Source organism: Apiospora marii (assembly GCF_038362585.1).
Source record: "Apiospora marii strain CBS 49790 chromosome Unknown utg000006l_segment0_segment0, whole genome shotgun sequence".
In the NCBI taxonomy this organism is placed as follows: Eukaryota; Fungi; Ascomycota; class Sordariomycetes; order Amphisphaeriales; family Apiosporaceae; genus Apiospora; species Apiospora marii.
This window is the reverse complement of record NW_027117378.1, coordinates 888,100-908,190: the sequence shown is the minus strand read 5'-3', so window position 1 is coordinate 908,190 and position 20,091 is coordinate 888,100. Positions and strand designations below refer to the sequence as shown.

The 20,091-nt window shown below is 54.5% G+C and overlaps 5 protein-coding genes across 5 annotated transcripts; 3 read left to right on the top strand and 2 right to left on the bottom strand.

Moving 5' to 3' along the window:
* Positions 1-6,721: 6,721 nt before the first annotated feature.
* PG985_010032 (STE like transcription factor) lies at positions 6,722-9,141 on the top strand (the record flags this gene model as incomplete). The annotated part of the gene is made up of 4 exons (XM_066829800.1): positions 6,722-6,824; positions 6,897-8,496; positions 8,569-8,652; positions 8,859-9,141. 4 exons carry the CDS (start codon positions 6,722-6,724, stop codon positions 9,139-9,141), a joined length of 2,070 nt encoding a protein of 689 aa, XP_066682190.1.
* A 1,290-nt stretch (positions 9,142-10,431) lies between these two features.
* Positions 10,432-11,442, bottom strand: PG985_010031 (uncharacterized protein; the record flags this gene model as incomplete). Its single annotated transcript, XM_066829799.1, has 1 exon — positions 10,432-11,442. The coding sequence occupies one exon, from the start codon at positions 11,440-11,442 to the stop codon at positions 10,432-10,434; it is 1,011 nt and encodes a 336-aa protein (XP_066682189.1).
* Positions 11,443-11,824: 382 nt separating this feature from the next.
* Positions 11,825-12,895, top strand: PG985_010030 (Histidine biosynthesis bifunctional protein hisB; the record flags this gene model as incomplete). The annotated part of the gene is made up of 3 exons (XM_066829798.1): positions 11,825-12,124; positions 12,222-12,411; positions 12,609-12,895. 3 exons carry the CDS (start codon positions 11,825-11,827, stop codon positions 12,893-12,895), a joined length of 777 nt encoding a protein of 258 aa, XP_066682188.1.
* An 863-nt stretch (positions 12,896-13,758) lies between these two features.
* Positions 13,759-15,468, bottom strand: PG985_010029 (uncharacterized protein; the record flags this gene model as incomplete). Its single annotated transcript, XM_066829797.1, has 1 exon — positions 13,759-15,468. One exon carries the CDS (start codon positions 15,466-15,468, stop codon positions 13,759-13,761), a length of 1,710 nt encoding a protein of 569 aa, XP_066682187.1.
* A 1,134-nt stretch (positions 15,469-16,602) lies between these two features.
* PG985_010028 (coronin-6 protein) lies at positions 16,603-18,803 on the top strand (the record flags this gene model as incomplete). Its single annotated transcript, XM_066829796.1, has 6 exons — positions 16,603-16,636; positions 16,765-16,853; positions 16,929-17,071; positions 17,137-17,742; positions 17,808-17,922; positions 17,976-18,803. 6 exons carry the CDS (start codon positions 16,603-16,605, stop codon positions 18,801-18,803), a joined length of 1,815 nt encoding a protein of 604 aa, XP_066682186.1.
* Between the last annotated feature and the right edge of the window lie 1,288 nt (positions 18,804-20,091).

Here is a 20,091-nt window from a genome sequence, read left to right as displayed (position 1 = left end):
CCTGTAGCGAATTAAGGCGGGCCCTGCTAGCGATAGAGTGGGGGGGAAACAAAAACAGCAACAGCCCTCACTGCCGATGCGGTTTCGCAGACCGACAGTCTTGGTGAAATTGCGGAGGAGTTTTGCAGTAAGCGACGATGTCACCTTGATCAGCTTGGCTACCTAGCTCCCTTGCCAACGCTCGTCATCAAAAGAATACGAAGCGGCATGGTTGCAGTCCATCCCACTCTCCGAGTCTCTTCTCCCGATTCTTCCCCTCGGATAAGGAAGGGAATGAAGAGAGTTCGGGAGGTGATTAGGACAGCCTTGCTCTAAAACTTACGAGCATTGAACACCAGATCGAGAAGTTCATGCAAGGGTGGCGGGACGATCAGGCAAGCGAAAGGGAAGTAGATATGGTCCGAGTTGAGGGCTGGCTTGTGCCCATTTTTTGCTCTTGTCTCGACTTTCCATCCTACCGCAGACAGTGATACCCCCTTAGCCAGTTCGCGCCAACGCGCGATGTCATCGCCAGATGGTTTCAAGTTTCGGAATATGCTGGGTATGGTGATCAAACAGGCACTTTTTCGATGCCACCCTTCCGGCAGGGCGGCGCACGCCTGCCGCCGCTCTGGTGATGTCAAGCTCCGGCGCCCTCGGCCCCATTTTCCTCTGATGCTGCGTGTGTGGTGTGTATTTTTGTTTTCCCTCCTCGAGCATCGGCCATCAAACCTGTGGGTTGGAAAGCAAGTTTGCAGCTTTGACCTGTCAGAAAATCATCACCTGATTCTCGGTGATTCCTGGAGCTCGGAATAGATTTCTGGATTCCCCGTGATACCAGCACTGGGCAGATTGTGTCATTTTTACCCATCAGCCGGGTGAGGAATTTCAAAATAGAACAGCTATCTGGACATTGCGCGCACACTTCTCGTACGGTAGCAGTAGCTGACCAGCAGTACCCCGCATACGTCAATCCTCGGGCGGGCAATACCTGGATAGGAAGGTAGGTAGCTCATCCTACTTATCTTAGGGGCACCTTTGAACCAGGAACATTAAACCGATGGATTGCATTGATGAAATTCGTCGCGAAGAAAAAGTAAATACCTGCTAAGAGGAACACTCGAAAGTAGTGGCTGCCGTTGAACGCCCCTTGCTATTAGCCCAGCTCTGGATCATGGTTGCAACCGAACGGGCGTGCATGAAAAAAGAAAAGACAGCTCCCTCTGCCGTTGAGTAACTGGAATTATGTGACCACTGGGTACCGGCCGTTGGTTTGTTCTTCCTGTCGCATTGACTTTGTCCCAGTAGCGCATTTATCATAATGACTCGTCTTTGTCATATCGACAGACCAGTCTATGGTACAGTATGTCGTTAATCTGAGGGAAGCCGCTTATTAGAAATAGTATTCACCATTGCCAACCGAACGGTGGGCATACAGGTGTGTGCCTGGTAGTAGTATGCATGCGCTGGACGGTAAGCTTCCATCATCGCCGGCCGCCATGAGGCTTGTACAATGCAAGAGGGCTGATCAACTTGTGGCCCACGACTGACTCGGACGCAGCTTGGCGGAGTGTGCGGTCCATCATCGTGGGAATATGTAGGGAATATGCGCGTCCTCCCGTATGGTGCTAGTCGCATTCAAGGAAACGGATGGGATGGCTGGGGGACACGGACGTGGACGCCAGAATACCTGGCAAGAGCTTAGCGCCGATATCTGGGAAACTAGCTGCTTTCTGAGGCATTGCGCCAGGCTTGTTTCACATTGACAGGGTCTCATAAGAAGCCACAGGGATGCCGCTTGCCAATGACTTTTAGGGTCCGAGCAAATGGCATGGGACCCCCCCTGCTTCCCATATGCTGCTAGCACTGCTAGCTAGTAGCGAGAAACAAGGATTGCAGGTCGAGAGGAACTCATCTGGAAAACAAAGCATCCAGGAACCATTGGTCTTTTTGCCCTCTTTTGCTGCTGCCCTCTCCATCCGCGTCGTGCGTATTTGTGTACTTGACACTGGTAGTCGTCTATTCGTCTCCGGGAAACTTAAAGCGGCGAGGAAAACGCACCGGCATTTCCCACTCTTGCGCTGTAAGCCCTGCTGGAGTATGCGCAGAGATTTTGACGGTTATACCTAATCGATAATGCTCAACCAGAACTGTCAGCCCCAGCGGCGATGATGACAGCTGGAAGCCGGGCTCACTGATTCATGAGCCAAAATCATGCGTTAGAGATCTAGTAATAATTGCCGGTATACGGCATGCCTGTTGCTACACTTGAAGAACACGGCACACGAAGTTTGTTGCTTTGACTCGGGAAGAAGACTGCGCAGGCTTGGATGGGCCTGCGCGCCTCGCGATAGAGGGCCGACTCCCAAACACCACAAGGCGCAAAATCCATAGATAGACTCCCGGCATGATGCTTCTAAAATCATTGTCGATCGTTCGGCAGAGAAGAGCCACTGGCCTACTCTTTGTAGTACGCAGTACGCAGCCTGGCCGAGATTTGGAGCTTCAGCGCCATGTTCCTGCAGACGGAGATTAATGTGGTCCGTCGGTTGACCCCCCCTACCGAACCGCAAAGCCTACTCAGGCAACCTTGAATAACCCATACCCTGCGGTTTCCCCGTAACTCTGAATCTGATTTTTACGTGCCGAAAGAAAGATCGCCCGACGACTATACGGTGACGACTGACTTGCGCTTCACGCTGTTACAGACTTACCGTACCTTGGGGCGGATGGCGTAGTCAGACCATGATCGGAATTGGGAAATATGTAAACATCTAAGTCGTACGTGTGGTTCCGGGACGGACATTACCGCCGGTAGCGCGATGGTTTTGCCGACTTATTGGGCTATCCAAGATTACCTACGGCTAGTACTATCGACGAATACCTTCGATAGACCACTGCACGAAGAACATACTAATAGCCATCAGTCGGTTTAGTTCGCAGGCTAGGATATACCGACACCATTCCTGATATTATTACTATAATAATTGCGATGCTCACCGCAAACATCGGGGACAGACCGAAGCCGCATCATACAGACAGATAACGTCGTGAACGGACGCGGCTCAACGGGCCAGGTCGTACCTACATTAGTAGCAGTAGGGAAACCAAGGGAGAGTGGGACGGAGCAGCCAGTGCAGGTCGCCAGACCCATGTCATTGTACCGCGTTCCTGCCGAAATCTACTTGCCGCCTTTACATAGGGGCTGTCTGTCTATGCACAACTGGGGACGAAAGTGTTTCCCGGCGACAGTCCCGGAACCCCTTGGTCACGACTCCGGGGAGCTGGTGAATTGCGTGAGGGCCACAGACTGGGCCCCCGAAAACTCTAAACCCAGCCAGAAAAATGGTGAGAAAGCGATACGCCATGCCTTACATACTGTATGTATAGTCGAATTCCAGATATCCCATTAGAAAGCCAAGGCCTCTGCGCTGCCAATCACCGAGGCAGGGTCTACACCTGCAAAGTAGATTCCCCGGAAATGCGCATTGAGGGCAATAGGCTCAGCAATCTTGTGCCCTATTGCAAAAGAGAAGCCGTGCATGTGCTGGCAGGTTGGGTAACAGTTCGCGCGGGACTATCGTTTTACTCAAGGTTACAGCAACTCTTACTAGGTATGAATATGCAAGACACGGACACAAGAGGATGATGGCGCGGCGGCCTGTTCAGGCTGCTGCTCATCAGTATACAAGGCTTGCTAAGACCTGACTGCCTGCCTGACATCGCTACTGGGGACTCTACTCAGGAGGACCGTGAGAGGGAGTCCACAGGCGCGGTCTTTCCACGCCTGCCTATACTGCAAGGAGAATTGGTTCCTGAGAGTTGCTCCACGGACGTAGCATGAGAAAGTCATGATCCTTGCCGCCTGATCTTTTGCTGTTGTTTTTTAGTTACTCTTTCTCATCTTCCATTGGGAGCGGAGTACAGTCGTCGTGTAAGTACTACGCACATCCTGCACAACACGAACCCCGATGGGCGCGCACAAGACGGAGGAGGAGGAGGGCAAGAGAAAAAGGGAGAGAAAAAGAAGTAAGCCGACCAGGCCTATGAGTTGCCTGCAAGGTTGAACAAGAGTCTCTAAATTTAAACAAACATAACAATCACCTGGAGGGAGCGCTCTCTTCCTCTCTCCCCCGCCCGCTCAAGTAAGACTGTTAGCGGGCACTTGCACCGCAAAAGCAATTAAGGCAAGAAAGCAACAGGTCGAAGCGAGAGACAATGTAGGCGCAAGATGCACGTTGATTAGCCGACTCCCGCATGATTAGTGCCGTCTTATTCTGAGATTTCCCCCCTCTAAACTCATGTGAGTTGGCAACGCTGGCCGGGCTCCTCGTCAGATCAGTACATGCAGTAGTAGGCCGGCTGCTGGCTGTTAGACAATGAAGCTCTCGAGATCAGGACAGTGGACCCCAGGGATTTCTACCTATCATTTTGTATCCATATCATGGAGAAAATGTGAGCATTGTCCTCTTATGCGTACCCGTACCTTATTTCTTTCGTCTGCCAATCTTTTTTGCCTGTATGTTGTGCTCGTGTGGCCTGCATACATACGTACAGGACGGGTGTACTTTTGGACTGAAGGATGGGACTGTCTGTACTCAACTCTCTCTGGTAGTGTAGCCACGGTACATAGTATAGCTGAATTTTGGCATAGTAACTTCCGCTCTGTCTCTCGTCTTTCATGCTGTGGTGTGTGTACGCCCTCGGTCTCATCATCTCATATCGTCCGCCCCTGCTACAGTTACCTTCCATCCCACCTTTGTCCTGTTGCTTGCAACCTTGGCCAGGCGCATGGCTTGCCTGGATCCCCGAAATGGGGAGAGACAGACAGAGACAGAGGTACTCTGGTACTACAGGAAACACACACACTGACCAGTGGGAAGCAGACGCACGATGGAGAAGCAGAGGTTGCCCAGGTGGCAGGGGGGCCCAGGGACAGCCTTCCCTGAAAGTCCATCAACGATGCGATGCGATGCAGGCCGGGCCCCGCCAGAGAGGCCAGGCGAGAAGGTGGTGGAGGAGGAGGGCAGAAGGCAGGAAGAAATGCTAGTCGGCGCTTCGCTCTTTTGGGCAACCATCCCTGGCCCTCTTGTTCTAGTGTACCTTTTTTTACCCTCTTGTCCACACCTCAGCACCCAGGCACCCCCCCTGCCGCCGTTACTTCAACCGCCAGCTGCTCCGTGCCACCCATTCAATCATTTCTCTCGTTCGACAACAATTACTGGACCCTCCTCTCCTACCCCCCCCCCAACCCTTGCACTAAATCGGGATGCAGAGAGCGAGTCTACTACGCGTGGCCTGCTTTTTCCTAGCGGTAGGTACCTTTTCGCACTGGGATCGGCGCGCCTGTACTTACTCGCTGCCAGTACCGGGTCCCCTTCAGCTCATCCCATCCACCCATCAATTCACGTCAATTCAGTGCTTTCACACCAAGGCTCCTGGCCGAATCGTAGGTACCTTTTTCCCACTGACTGACTGACTGGATTGGCCGGCCCCATACAGCTTCCCGTCTGCTCGCTCGCTCACCACACACACTTCAACTCAACTCGCGCGCTCTCTGCAGATGCTGGCTGGTTGGTACATGGACACACACGCGCATACAGCAGCACTCTCTTGTCTCTTGTCTCCCACTACCACCCCGGTTCAAGTTCCCACCCCAAATCTCTCTTCCACTCGGCCAGTTCAGAGTACCAGTCCGTGTGGGAAATCATTAAACACCCCAGGTCGTCCTACTCTCCGTCTTGACCCTTCTTCTAGTTCTGCTTCTTCTTGAACCTTCGCAAGAACTTCTCTTCGAGACATCGCTCTCTTTTTTCTTTTCACCCCTCTCTCCCCCTCCTCGTCTCTCGTGTTGTAGGCCTCTAATTTACATCCTTCCAAGAGCCACGCACTCTGCACACCTCAGCCCATTCTTGAGACGTTTCTCTTCTCAACAGCACCACGAATCACCTTTCCCCCCGATTTTACTCGGCACCACTCATCAGACGCAGATCGTTGCAAGCTGGGCATAGTCGACGGTTCTGTCCATACTGTTTGATCCACGGGGAGCATCTTTTTTGCTGATTCTGTCTACTACTTGCACGGTTGTTTACCCGTCATTGTCGCTATAGACGAGTCCTTGGGAGAGCCCAACACTTCTTCTTGGTCGTCCACTTGCCAGTGTGCACTTGCTTGCATCCACACTCCCACGACGCACCTCGCCGTCCTGCAGCAGCCCCTCCGTCATAATTGCTCGACGCATAGTCGCATCGAGACGACGCAGCCTCACCTAGGACCTGAAGGACCTCCTGTCTTTTTCCCCAACCCACGACGACTCTTGGACCTTGAAGGTTTCCACTGACTGCGCCTTACCATTCGCTTGAGGCAAATCGGTGCATCAGTACTCTCGTGCAAAATACATCCCGGCGGGCTGGACTCGACTGAAGTTAACCACCAACTCACAAAATACTAGCAGCGATCTATCAACACCACCAAAACTCTACCAGCGCCCGCTCCAACCCCACAAAGGCAGCGCCTCGGAGCTTCCCACTGCCATCAACGTTCAGTGGCATCTGTTACGCGTTATTGGCGCTGTTTCCGTGACTCCTTTTTTGTCCACCTAATAATTGTTTGACACCTGTATCGATTTCAAATCGCATTCCTCGGCCACCCGAAGGACGCTGTATAAGACGATTGGGCTCCTTTCCCCCCCGTTACTCTGCTGCTGTAGCTAGTACGGGCTATGTACACACAACAGGCAGCTATGGCCGCCGCACCGCAAAAACCAGAGACGTTCATGCTGAGCACCGAGGCTCAGCAAGCATTACCACATGATGCCCAGGTAGCCCTGCAACAAGTCGACAACCGTGAGTGTGCCTTTTTCTGAGCGACGCGATTAACCCCCGATAGCTTTTCCATTGCTTACACAGCATCAACAGTCAAATACTTCCTGATCTCGGCCCCTGTCGATTGGCAACCCGATCAGTACATCCGGCGATTCCTTCTCCCCACCGGCGAGTATGTATCCTGTGTCCTGTGGAACAACCTGTTCCACATCTCGGGAACCGACATTGTCCGCTGCCTGTCCTTCCGATTCCAGGCCTTCGGTCGCCCGGTCAAAAACTCCAAGAAGTTTGAGGAGGGTATTTTCTCAGATCTCCGCAATCTGAAGTCGGGAACCGATGCATCGCTCGAGGAGCCCAAGAGCCCCTTCTTGGACTTCCTGTACAAGAACAACTGCATTCGCACACAGAAGAAGCAAAAGGTGTTCTACTGGTATAGCGTACCCCACGACCGCCTTTTCCTCGATGCCCTGGAGCGCGACCTGAAGCGCGAGAAGATGGGCCAGGAGGCCACCACCATGGCCGTCAGCGAACCTGCGCTGTCCTTCCAGTACGACTCTTCGCAATCTCTGTACGAGCAGCTCACAAAGGCCCAGCAAGCCAACTCTTCCTCCTTCAATGCCCAGCAGGTGTCTTTTCCTCAGTCGCAGGCCCCGTCACCAGTGATGAGGGCCATGGACTCGATGCCCCCGCCCCAGATGATGCCTCAGACGATGGCCCCTTTATCCGACGGGATGGAGGCCATGGTTCAGTACCAGCAGATGGCCATGGCCCCCCAGATGCCACCTCAGGTTCAACAGGTGGTTAAGCGCGAGCCTGACTACGCGCGCATGCAGTACAACCAGAACGGTGTGCCGATCCAGGGACACCAGCGCCATGCTTCCATGCCCGCTTACGGCCTCGAGTACTCACCCGCGCCGTCGTTCGTCTCTTCCCACTACGAGGACTACAGCAACCGCGGCATCTCGTTCGAGCCCATCACCCCTCCCCAGCAAGCTCTGGGTATGGGCGCTGAGCCCGCCTACATTGCCAACGAGGAGACCGGTCTCTACACTGCCATCCCCGACCACATGGCCGGCGTCAACGGTCTTAACGGCATGATCCAGCTGCCGCCTTCCAACCTGGCCGGCCCTCAGTTCTCGCGAGCCTATGGCGCTAACAACGTCTACTCTGTCATTGAGGGTTCTCCTACCTACAAGCAGAGGAGGCGCCGATCGTCGATCCCTCCGTCCATGTCCGCCATTGCCGCGGCCACTGCACAAGCGCAAGCTGCCGCCCACCGTCCTTCGGACCTGAGGAGATCCGTCTCCACGTCGGTTGGACCCGTCGCCGAGGGCGATGAGAACGAGAACTCGCCTCCCGGCCTTTCCTACAGCAACTCGGGAGTCTCTGTTCACAGCCAGCACCACCACAAGGACATGGTCGACATGTCCCGACACGGAACCCCTCTGTCCACGGTTGAGGGCAGCCCGGCCATGAACCCCATGTCCCTGCAACATCAGGAATACGTCCACATGGGCCACGACGACATGCACGGCGAGCGGGCAATGCATGCGAACCACGGGGTCCACGGCGGCGCTGTCCGACGCGCTCGCTCGGCTACCGTCATGGAGCTCGGCCCGTACCCCCAGAAGTCGCATTCTTGCCCGATCCCGACGTGCGGACGCCTCTTCAAGCGCTTAGAGCACCTGAAGCGGTAAGACCAACTTTTTCTTTTTTACTATGTCATGTGTGATGCGCCGCGCATGTATCTGACCAATATATCTAGACACGTGAGAACACATACCCAAGAAAGACCCTACATCTGCCCTTATTGTAGCAAGGCATTCTCCCGATCAGACAACCTAGCACAGTATGCTCCATACTTTTCCTTGTTGCTCTTTTTCATTTGTACGCTTGCTTCCTGTGATGAGTTACAATGTATTGTGCGAAAACGACGAGCGAGACAGATACCAGAGCGTCAACCCAAACCACAACACTTGAGACACAGCAACAGCATCAATCACAGGAAGCGGCAATTTTATTCACTTGGTACCTGGACTAACGCATCTACTACAGACACAAGCGGACTCATGATCGCGGCGAAGGCGGCGAGGGCAGCTTCAACCTCTCGGGCGAGGACGAGGAGGAATACTCCGGCGAGGACCAGCTCGGTTCTCTCGAGGAGGCCTCGCCCAACTCTGACGCCGGCTACATTCCCGCGACGCTCAACTCGGTCGCACATGACCCGGCCACCAGCATGCCGACGAACACGAACATGTCTCACGCGCCAGCTTTCAACAGTCTTCAGACCCTCAGCATGCCCATGACCATGAGCACGCCGACGGGCGCCATGATGTAAAACACCTTGGCGATTTTTTCTATTATCAGCGGTATTGCATTATGAGATATACGCCTCTTCGTTTTGAAGGTTATGATAGGGTCTTCATGAGCGAGGTCGGCATTAGGGTTCTTAGCGGGTTGGTTTGATCTCGGCATCTTGAGCTAGACTCCTGGAGTTTCTATGTTTTATCTGGGGCGTGTGTGTGGCCGGAGGCCTAACCGGCTCGGCATCTTCTTCGGCTTCTTTTTATTTATTTTTCAACTTCTTTTCCTTTTCATATTTGGAAGTACTACTCTTTTTACCCTTTAAAGTACGTGGTGGGACGATCATACTTCTTCATTTCATATACGAGGATACCAAAATTCGAACTTTGATAGACCGGCGGCTGCCGATTTGGCGCGCACAGAGAGGGTGGGCTACGGCATCACAGACGGGGGGAAGAAAGTCGTCTTGTGTGTGGGTGGAAACTCGTGCCCTGTATATATATAACCTTTGCTGCTTTTCCCCCCTTACCTGCCCTACGGTTCCTTTTCTTCTCCTTCCTCTTTCTGTTTCCTGTTGATTGCGTTGATTGCGCAGGAGAGAGGAAGCGCACAGGAATGTGCCCTCGAACAAACAAAACAAAAAAGCCCATGGGAATGGGAGACAACCATTACGTGCCGGGCTGCGCCCGGGCTTGTCTTTTACTCTCTGATATACGTTAGGGAGGACAGTCCGGGTAGCCAAACTTAACAAACCAAACCCCCCAAAAAATAAGAGAGATCAATGAACAAAATCTAAAAGACCCCTTACTGTCGTGACCCTGAAAGAATGTGTTCCAACATGACTTGGCAATGTTTTACATAGCCACCTAAGTAGGAATTAGACAAGTTGATGTGACTATCGGCCTCACTCCCATCTAACGGGGTCGGTCGTCTCTCCATTTCTTATTCATTGGCTAGTGGGTATATTATACAACTCTGAATATACGCTCGAAGCTACCCGCTGAGACGTTTTATTTGACAGCGGCGCCACCGTCTCTCCCACATTCCTTTGCCGCCCACTGACACTCAGACACACAGGGAGCGCTAGGGCAGTAGAGTTCGCCTTGACAGCTGCGCCCGATTCCAATTGATTTCACGGCCACGCCCGCCCGCCCGGCGTGTCCCCATGCTTTTGGCGGGCGCCGTTGTTGTTTAGCTGACTGACATGATGTCGCCTGTCGCTCAGACCCCATCCATGAACTCAAAATACGGGCGGTATATTGTTATTTAAATCTCGATCCAACGGTGTCGTTTCAACTGGTGGTCGATTCCATGTCTCTCATGCTCATCTCCTCCGCTTCTTGCCACCCCCTTTGCCGCCCCTGCTGCTACCCCCGCCCGACCCTTCAATCTCCCGGATGTCCTTCTTGCTCAGCTGCAGCAGACCATTGCGCAGCTTGCCGACGGCGGGCGCGTCGACGGCCGCCTCGCGTTTCCGACTCCCACCAGCACCGCCGCTGGATGACTTGGACTTCTTGCCCTTGAGGCCCGTCCAGCCCTCGTGGACGCCCGTCGTCGCGCGCTCGAGCACGATGCCGTTCTCGCGCGCCTCGCGCCGCCGCTTCTCCTCGCGCTTCTCGGCCGCCGCGATGATGCCCTTGCGGTGCGCCATGGGCATCTTGGCCTGCTTGTAGATGCTGTCCTTGGAGCCCAGGGCCGCGAGCCGCAGGTCCGTCGCCTTGTGCCGGTTGCGGCCCTCGTGCTCCATGGCGCCCTTGTTCCCGGCGGCGTTGGCGCCAAAGTTCGATTCGAACAGGTGTGATTCCGTCAGCAGGCGCTGCAGCGCCAGGTCGTCGCGCAGGAGGGTCGTGCTGTCCTCGTCGGCGGCTTTCTTGCTGCTTTGCTTGGCGGGCGCGGCACCGGCGGCAGCGCTGGGGAGAGCGCTGGGGACGCGGGAGGAGAGATAGGCTCGCTCGGCTTTGCGGAGGGTGGGGTCTGAGGAGGTTGGGTGGCTGATGGCGGTGGTGTAGTCTACCACCTCTATTTGTGGTGTTGTGTCGTCGTCTTTCGCGCCGCAGTCATCGTCGCCGGATAGTCCGCCCCATTCATCGTCGTCGTCGTCGTCGTCTGATGCATCAGAGTCCCCGTCCTCGCCGTCGTCATTGGATTCCTCGTCTGATCTCTCGTCCGCGACCTCGCCATTTTCGTCGGCGGTTTCCTTCTCCGTGCCGTCAGTCGGCGCTATGGGCTCGTATTGCGCTTCGAAGAATTTCCGGAGCTTCTCTTGCGCGGCTGCTACCTCGGCTGGGTCTTTTTCCGCGCGGCGCGATTTCCGCTTTCCCAATATCGACGTCATTTTGCGCGGTCCTTGGGTTCGAGAATGTGTAGATACGGTCGGCAATTGAAATTGGCCGGGAAATGGGTTTTATCTCCAAGAACTGTTAATTGGTTCAAGAGGTAACTTTTTCCTCGAGCCATGAACTTTTTTTAGAGAGGTCCTGCAGCCTTGCATCAGCCACAGAGACGAGCTAGTTTTGGCCAATCAAGAAGTCCAGATAAGACATCGGTCCCTGACGAGCCACATTTACAAGGGGGTCTCAGCTATCAATGCAACCCCGCCTCAGCCTTGGGGAGCTGAAGCTTGCGCATGAGCTTCATCATACAACCCCACCATGAACTTTTATACCTAGAAAACACCATATTCTATTGTATACTCTGCCAATACCCAAGAAGCAAACATGACCAAATTTCGACCCTGCATAGACCTGCACGCGGGCCAGGTGAAGCAGATTGTCGGCGGGACCCTGGACAGCTCGACGGACGCGCTGCGGACCAACCATGTCTCGCTGGAGCCCGCGGGCCACTTCGCCGGCCTGTACCGGGACAACGACCTGAGGGGCGGGCACGTCATCATGCTGGGCCCCAAGAACGACGAGGCCGCCACCGAGGCCCTCGCCGCCTGGCCCGGCGGCCTGCAGGTCGGAGGCGGCATCAACGACACCAATGCGCGGAAGTGGGTGGAGAAGGGCGCCGAGAAGGTGGGTGCAGCAAGCAAGCTGGAGGGCTTCTTACTCTTCTGCTCTCTCCGTTTTTGACCGATCGACCTTGGAAGCTGACCGTCAGGTTGCTTAGTAGGTTATAGTCACGTCCTTCCTCTTCCCCGAGGGCAAGTTCAGCCAGGAGCGCCTCGACGCCGTCCTGCAGTCGCTGGATGGCGACAAGCAGAAGCTGGTCATCGACCTCAGCTGTCGCAAGCGCGGCGAGGACCGCTGGTTCGTCGCCATGAACAAGTGGCAGACCATTACGGATATGGAGGTGAACCAAGGTGAGTGAGCCCCGTACCACGAAGTTCATGTCTTCATCCCTCCCCGCCCCTTAATTACCACACCCCTGTCACCCATCTACTTTCGCCCCCTTTTCAACCTGTTCTTCCCCTGAGCCGTTTGTTCAACAAATACACCCCCACCCATCTATTTGGCTCTCCCTACTGATCGGGGGGGACGGACACGTAATCCGACACAGAAACCATCAAACAGCTCGAGCCCTACTGCTGCGAGTTCCTCATCCACGCCGCGGACAACGAGGGCCTGCAAAAGGGCATCGACGAGGCCCTGGTCCGGCGCCTGGCCGAGTGGTGCAGCATCCCCGTCACCTACGCCGGCGGCGGCCGCCACCTCGAGGACTTGGACCTCGTCGCCCAGTTGAGCGGCGGCAAGGTGGACCTGACGATCGGCAGCGCCCTCGACTGCTTCGGCGGGAGCGGCGTCAAGTTCGACGACTGCGTGGCCTGGAACCGCAGGTCGTCCTAGGGTAAAAAGGCATCGATCGTTTCGGCTTATGATAAAAACGGGTGACGGTGCCCAGATCATCATCTGCTGGCTAGATTGTTCCCGAGCCCACTCAGTTGCACTTTTTAGAAGAGCCAGCTAATTTGCCCGGCTTTTCACCCGCTCGCAGTGCCTGTGCCAATTAGTATATCCAAGACTGGGTTTGGCTCTGCCAGAGAGTAGTAGCTTGGGATAAGACGAAAAGGCAGGGAAGACGCAGAACAGAAAAGGGGAAACCGCTTTCTGGCCATGTAGAGAAGAAAGGGGAGGTCACACGGAAAAGTCGCCCAGAACGAGTCCACCCGGGGGGCATCTTTCATCCATGCATGTCATTGGCGTTAGGGGCATACTCCATACTGTGCATACTAGAAAGCTAGATTCGGGGAATGTTGCGGTAGATGCAATGCATGAACGAACCATCTGGGCGAACGGAAACAGCACGGTGATCGTAGTATGTCGTTATATCGTATATCGACAGCTATCCCAACTCCCATTGCCAATTATTCCATCGCCCAGTTAGTCTGTCGCTAGATACTATATCGTCAATTACCCAAGCATTCCCAGAGTCCATCGCTAACCACAGTCCAGACTCGGGGCAACAATTCCTGGAAGGGGGGTTCATGACAGTCAGCAGCACGGGAAGCAACGTGAAAACCCATGTTTTGCAAGCCTGACAGGCTATCAATTATGCCCAATGTCCGCTATACCTAACTGCACAATCCTCGGACTCGAGGAGCCTATCATCAAAATCATTCCGCCGTCCTGAACGCCAGCTGCCCCTAGAATAATACAGTTTCAGTTTCCGTTCTTTTTGTTTGCGAGAGAGCCTCCCCCTATCGAGTCGCCTATTTCTTTACCTTCTTCTTGGGCTGCTCCTCCTCTTCGTCATCTTCGGCATCTTCCATCTCCTCATCATCGTCTTTGTCATCAACGTCGCTCTCGCCGTCGCCGGAGCCGTCCGACTCGTGGTTGGAGTCGAACTCCTCGGCGACGTCACTCTCGGAGTCGGCATTGAAGTCCTCGTCCAAGCTCTCCTCGTCCTCGTCGGCCGAGCCGCGGTCTGCGCGGTTGCCCACGACCTCTTCCTCGGAGTCATCCATCATGGCCTCGTCGCGGATGGCCTGGGCCATCATCGCAGCATCCTCGTCGATCTCGTTCTTAACACGCAGGCCCTTGAGCTTGAAGAAGTCCTCGAGTGCCTTAAGATCCTCACGGTTGATGTTGTTGAACTGGTTCGAGCCCTGGCCATTCTTCAGGTGGACAGTGATGTCGAACGTGGACAAGGTCGAGACGGCGCCTCCGACTCTCGAGAATGTGATGCTGGCTGTGTTGTCGTACGACAGGTAGGTGGCGGGCTTGGGCACGAACATGAAGGCCTTCTCCAGGCAGTAGAGGAAACCCTCGCTGGCCTTGATGAAACACTTGATTCCGACCTGCTGTCGATGTGTCTGGAAGTCCTTGGCAGGGGACAGAATCTTCTTGGCAGCTATGCCCTTGAAGCAGTAGGTGATGACTTGGTGCAGGGGCTGTTCGTAGTGGGCCTGGAGCTTGTCCTTGTAGGCTTCGTTCAGCTTGTCGTCGGTCAGGTTGAGGTCGATGGTAACCTCCTCGTCCTTCTTGCACTGCATGACCAAGAAGGGATAGCGTGTCTGACCCTGGCGCAGAGGAGGATCCAGACCGACACAAAGCATACAGTGCAGATCATCCGGCTTGGGGAGCACCATAAACTTCTTGATGGCGTCGTACTGGATCTTGTAGTCGTACGTCTTACCACGCAGGCGGAAGGAGGACTCGTACATGTCGATATCGAAACGACCTCTCGGCGTAAGATGGAGAACCTCGAGGAATGTGGCGATGGCGTCTCCGGCCGTTTCACCAATCTCAGCCTTGTCAATAAGGGTCTCGTAATAGAGGGTGGCGGCGTTCTTCTCCTCCTGGTCGGCGTCGCTGCCAGCATCTTCGCCCTCGGTCTCCTTGCGCGTCGCCGTTCCGGGAACGTAGAAGCGCATCTCGACCAGCTGGTCTTTGCCGGCTCCCGACTTCTTGCCCTTGCCTCTAGCACCGCCCAGATGACCGTTCGTGCCCGTGTCGGCCTGGTCTGAAGCAGCAAATTCGATTGCTACCTCATTGCGACCAGCCAAGTTGGTGTTGGAGATCTCGGAGTAGGGGATTTCAAAGGCGGGCTTGTTCTGGACGTTGAAGACCAGCTCGGCTTTGGTGAACTCGGTCTTGCCCCAATTCCATCCCCTCAGAGCATGTTCCTTGGTCTCGAGGTTTGTGCTGTACCAATTCTTGAAGACTTTGTCGAGTCGGGACTTGTCCCCGTCTTGGAAACCGTCGAGTTGGATGACCTCGGAAGATCGCTTCAGGATCTTGAGTTCGAACCCCTTTGCAGCACGACTCCATTGTACGCTCGCGATGTCGCCTCGGTCGAGGGTGAAGGTGTTGCCGCCAGCTGAGGGTTTCCAGCCAAGACCGTTCTCGGCAAATCTGCATTTGCCGGCCTCCTTGGACAGGTCCAAGTAGATGTTGTCGAAACTCTCGATAGCGGACATGTTGGGCGTTATTTTGAGGGTAGAAAATGCAATGTTGCTGAAAATGTCAGGGCCTTTACACCGCAACCTTGAAAAATTGATGACAAGGAAGGGAAAGGGTTTTTTGCTGCCGGAAAGTGAAGAGAGCGACTTTCAATCTGGCTTGGCAGGCAGCAGTTGTCAGTTGATCGGGTAGGGAAAGAAGTCGACTTTCGCGCGGCGGGCCTCTGGAGAGAAAGCAGGTACTGAATTCTGACCGACGCGACAAGCACCACGCCTTCCTAGGTAGAGCTAAAGCTTGCCTTCTGCCAATGCAGCTTTTCGCGTTAATTGGCCCACATGATTACCTAAGTGGCTACGTAGGTACTGTTCATAACAGTTATGCGGAAGATGTACATATAATGCTGTAGCCCTGCGCAGTCACTGTTGGGGTCAAGGACCGCTGGAATAAACCGGATTGTCAACTACTGAACGTGTAGCAGCACCTACATACCTTTGATTATTCCACTTACTCCCGATTACGCCACAGAAGTAATACATATAACATTAGACTTCTATACTGCAACTTAGGCATTCGATTTTAATTTCACATCATAAAGTTGTTGTTGTTGTTTTAGTCGCCGTTTAACTGGAATAGTGTGGCTGTTCAGGATGTCGAAGACTTGGCCAGTTTGTTCCCGCTGGGGCTTGACAGGCTTGGGGGGAAGAGGGGGTTACCAGCGTCTACATGGAGTTAAAGTAACCCCCCTAACCCACTAAAAGAGCAGTTGTGTGCAGCGCTGCAAGTCAACTAAGGCAACTGGGACCAGCGACTGGACCACCCCATCGGTCTCTCCAGGCGATCGACGGACTTTGTCTAAGTACTGAACCTTGGAGTTGATGAGGCGCAGCTGGGCCAGCCTAGTTTCAGGGTTCAAGTTATCCAATTCAACATTACATTGCATCCGCATTTGCATTGGATTGATTGCATTTCATCTTCTGGAAAGGAGCTTCGCTTCAACCCCCCTCCCTCTCCCCCCTATACCACACACTACATACTACTGCAGTGAGCCTTTGGGCGCTTTATTCTGTATTCTTTTCATTCTTAATCTATTCTTCTCTTGTCGCTGTACCATCAATACCCCCTTGCCGCTTTACGCGCCCCCAGCTGTCATCATGTCCGGTCGCTTCGTGCGAGCTTCCAAATATCGTGCGTCTGAACTCTCCCCTTCGCATCTCCTGTCGTCGTGACCCTACGACCCCGAGCAAGCGAGCAAGCAAACCACAAAAAACTCCACGACCAGAACTCCCCGTCCTAACAGCTCCCCCCTTGCGCAGGCCACGTCTTTGGCAAGTCCACGCGGAAGGAATTCTGCTACGACAACCTCCGTATCAGTCGCAATGCATGGGATACAAACTTGATCAAGGTCCGTACACACCAACAACCCCGAGATTGCGCTTTGCTTGCTCGCCCGGCTGACGCTTACGTACCTGTCCCCTAGGCCAACCCCGAGTACCTCTCAGTCAATTGGGAAGCCAGCGGCGGAGGCGCCTTTGCCGTCATTCCTCTGAACGAGAAGGGCAAGGTCCCCGAATTAATCCCCCTTTTCCGCGGCCACACTTCGGCCGTCCTCGATACCGACTGGTGCGCACGCGACCGCCCAACACCCCTCTTTGCGACGGACACGGCCTCTGACACACATGATCTAGGAACCCCTTCAATGACCGGATCGTTGCCTCGGCCTCGGACGATGGCAAGGTCATGATATGGGAGGTCCCCCAGGACTTCACCCTCTTCACCGACGCCGAAGAGCCCGCCGACGTCTCCCCCGTGGCCAAGTTCGGCGGCCACTCGCGCAAGGTCGGCCAAGTCCTCTTCAACCCGGCCGCCGAGAACATCCTGGCGTCCGCATCCGGCGATCTGACCATCAAGCTGTGGGATGTCAACGCAGGGGTCGCCCCGCTCAGCCTGAAACACCCCGACATCGTCCAGTCCCTGTCGTGGAATGCCTCTGGCTCCATGCTGGTCACCACTTCGCGAGACAAGAAGGTGCGTGTGTGGGATGCCCGACAAGAGAGGCCAGCATCGGAGCATTCTGGCCACGAGGGCGCCAAGAACAGCCGAGTCGTCTGGCTGGGCGAGCAGAACCGATTCGCTACCACGGGTTTCTCCAAGATGAGCGATCGTCAACTGGCTCTGTGGGAACCCGGTAACACCTCCCCCATCGGAGGCTTTCACACCCTGGACAGCATTTCCGGTGTCTGCATGCCTTTCTGGGACGACAGCTGCCACTGCTTGTACCTGGCTGGCAAGGGGTAAGTTGATTACAGGAACAGGGGTCACTGGAGGTGGGAGACGACCGGCTGACGCAAAATCGCAGTGATGGCAACATTCGCTACTTCGAGTACGAGAACGACAAATTCGAGTTCTTGTCCGAGTACAAGTCGGGTGATCCCCAAAGAGGTATTGCCTTCTTGCCTAAGCGCGGTGTCAACGTGAGTATACCTATCCCCTTGTTCACTGTTGCTCTTGCCTGACCAGATGCCAGGTGCACGAGAACGAGGTCATGAGGGGTTTCAAGACTGTCAATGATTCATACATCGAGCCTATCTCCTTCACCGTACCACGACGCGCCGAAACCTTCCAGTCCGACATCTTCCCCCCGGCGGTCGGCACAAAGCCTGCGATGAGCACCCAGGAGTGGCTCGGGGGCAAGGAAAGCCTGCCGCCCAAGATCAACTTCGAGGACATCTACGAGGGCAACGCACCTTCCGAGGTTCCTTCCGATTTCAAGCCCGCCCCCGCCCCTGCGCCTGCTCCGGCCGCCAAGCCGGCGCCGAAGAAGGAGCCCGAGCCGGCCCCGGCCCCGGCTGCGCGCTCCCCGCCACCCTCGATGCGGGACCAGGGCCAGTCCATCGCCGCCATGGCCTCCAAGTACGAAGACGATGACGCGGCCAACGACGACGACGAGACGAGCAGCTTCGAGGAGATCTCCAAGCCCGTCCAACGGAAACCCGCCTCCCCGACCAAGACCACCTCGGCGCCGCTCCCGAAACCCGCCGCTTTTGCCTCCCCCGCCCTCAAATCTCCCACCGTCACATCTCCTTCTATGCCCAGCCCCGCCGCTGCCGCCGCGCCTTCTTCCTCTTCTTCGAGCAACAACAACACTTCGACCCCCGCCGGCGTGCAAAACACGCTGGGAGAAATCAAGCAGTTGCTCGAGACCCAGAACAAGATGATCAGCTCCCAAGGGCAGCAGATTGTCGTCCTGACCGGCGAGGTCGACAGCCTCAAGAAGCGCGTGGGTTCCGGCACCCAAGACCAGAGCGAGCGGATCCGGCAGCTGGAGCTGGAGCTCGAGTCGCTCCGTTCCTAAGAAGATGATGCCGAGAGAAACTGTGAGAAATGAACCAATGGACCCTTTCAAGCCCGTGGAGAGCAGAATATACCATAATCACTCACATGGGTGTTGAAAGGGAGGGGGGGATGCGTACTAGTAGTGAGTAGTGCGTAGTGAGTAGTAGTGTGGATGTCATGACTGAATGGCGAAGTAGTAGTAGTAGTAGTGGGAGGAAGAGAATGGATAGATAGAACACGGTTTTGTGTATGTGGATGGATGATGATGGAAGGTGATAGTGGTGTGTGTGCTGCTTTACTTCTTTCTTCTTGTGTATCCCCCTCGGCATGCTGGCGTCATGACTATGGTTAAGAAAAGCATGCATGATAAGGTTGCGAAAGACAGACAGGCAAGGCAGAAGAGAGACCAATACATGTAGAAGAATTATGTTCATTTATATTACCAATCACTGTCACTGAAAGAGCCAAGGTGACAGTCATTACAAGGTTGATCATTCACACAGACATACAGCATTCATTGGGCAATTTTGATGGATTATGTATAATGGTGTACTGAAATGCATTTTATTATACTCGATACACAAGACAACACACACTTATATAAAAAGACGACTCGCCAATCCAGAAACCGGACCGCTAAACCGTTCAATGCGACAAACTCCGACTCCCAAAGTCCCCCTTATGAAAAAGCAAAGGCGCACGCACTCAAAACACACTGGCTATGTAAACCCCCCTTAAAAACACACACGCACACCTGTCTGAACTGGCGTTCGCGATCTCTCATGTCTTCTTTCTTCTTCGCGTCTTCTCATCGCAGTCTTTCTCTCTTTGATCGCACGATGCCGAACAATGAATATTTGCGTTACACAAGAACGAAAATGCCCGGTTTGGCTCATGCAATATGGTGGAGGAAGTGGTGTTGGTCCTGGTGGTCGCTTCGGAAGCACTCGAGGCCATAGAATAATTATTAAAAAATGGCCGTGTAAGGACTTTGTACACCACTCCGAAAGTGGGCAGAAACACATATGCAAGCATTCTGATGTGATTCGCATCGATAGCAAGGGGATTTGGAGGAAACCTGGCAGACCAGCAGCCCCAGGAAGACTCGACTGAACAAGTCTTTAATAGATTAAAGCTGAAGTAGTAGAAGGGGCAAAGGCCCTGGGTCCTTGTCGGGGAGGGGAAGAAGTCATAACGCCGAGTATGTATCATTAGGTCGTAGGGTCATTAATGGCGTTTGTCGTTTGGCGTATGGCGGATTGCTTCGTTCCTCATATGGCTCCCCTCGAGAGCATATCATGATGCTT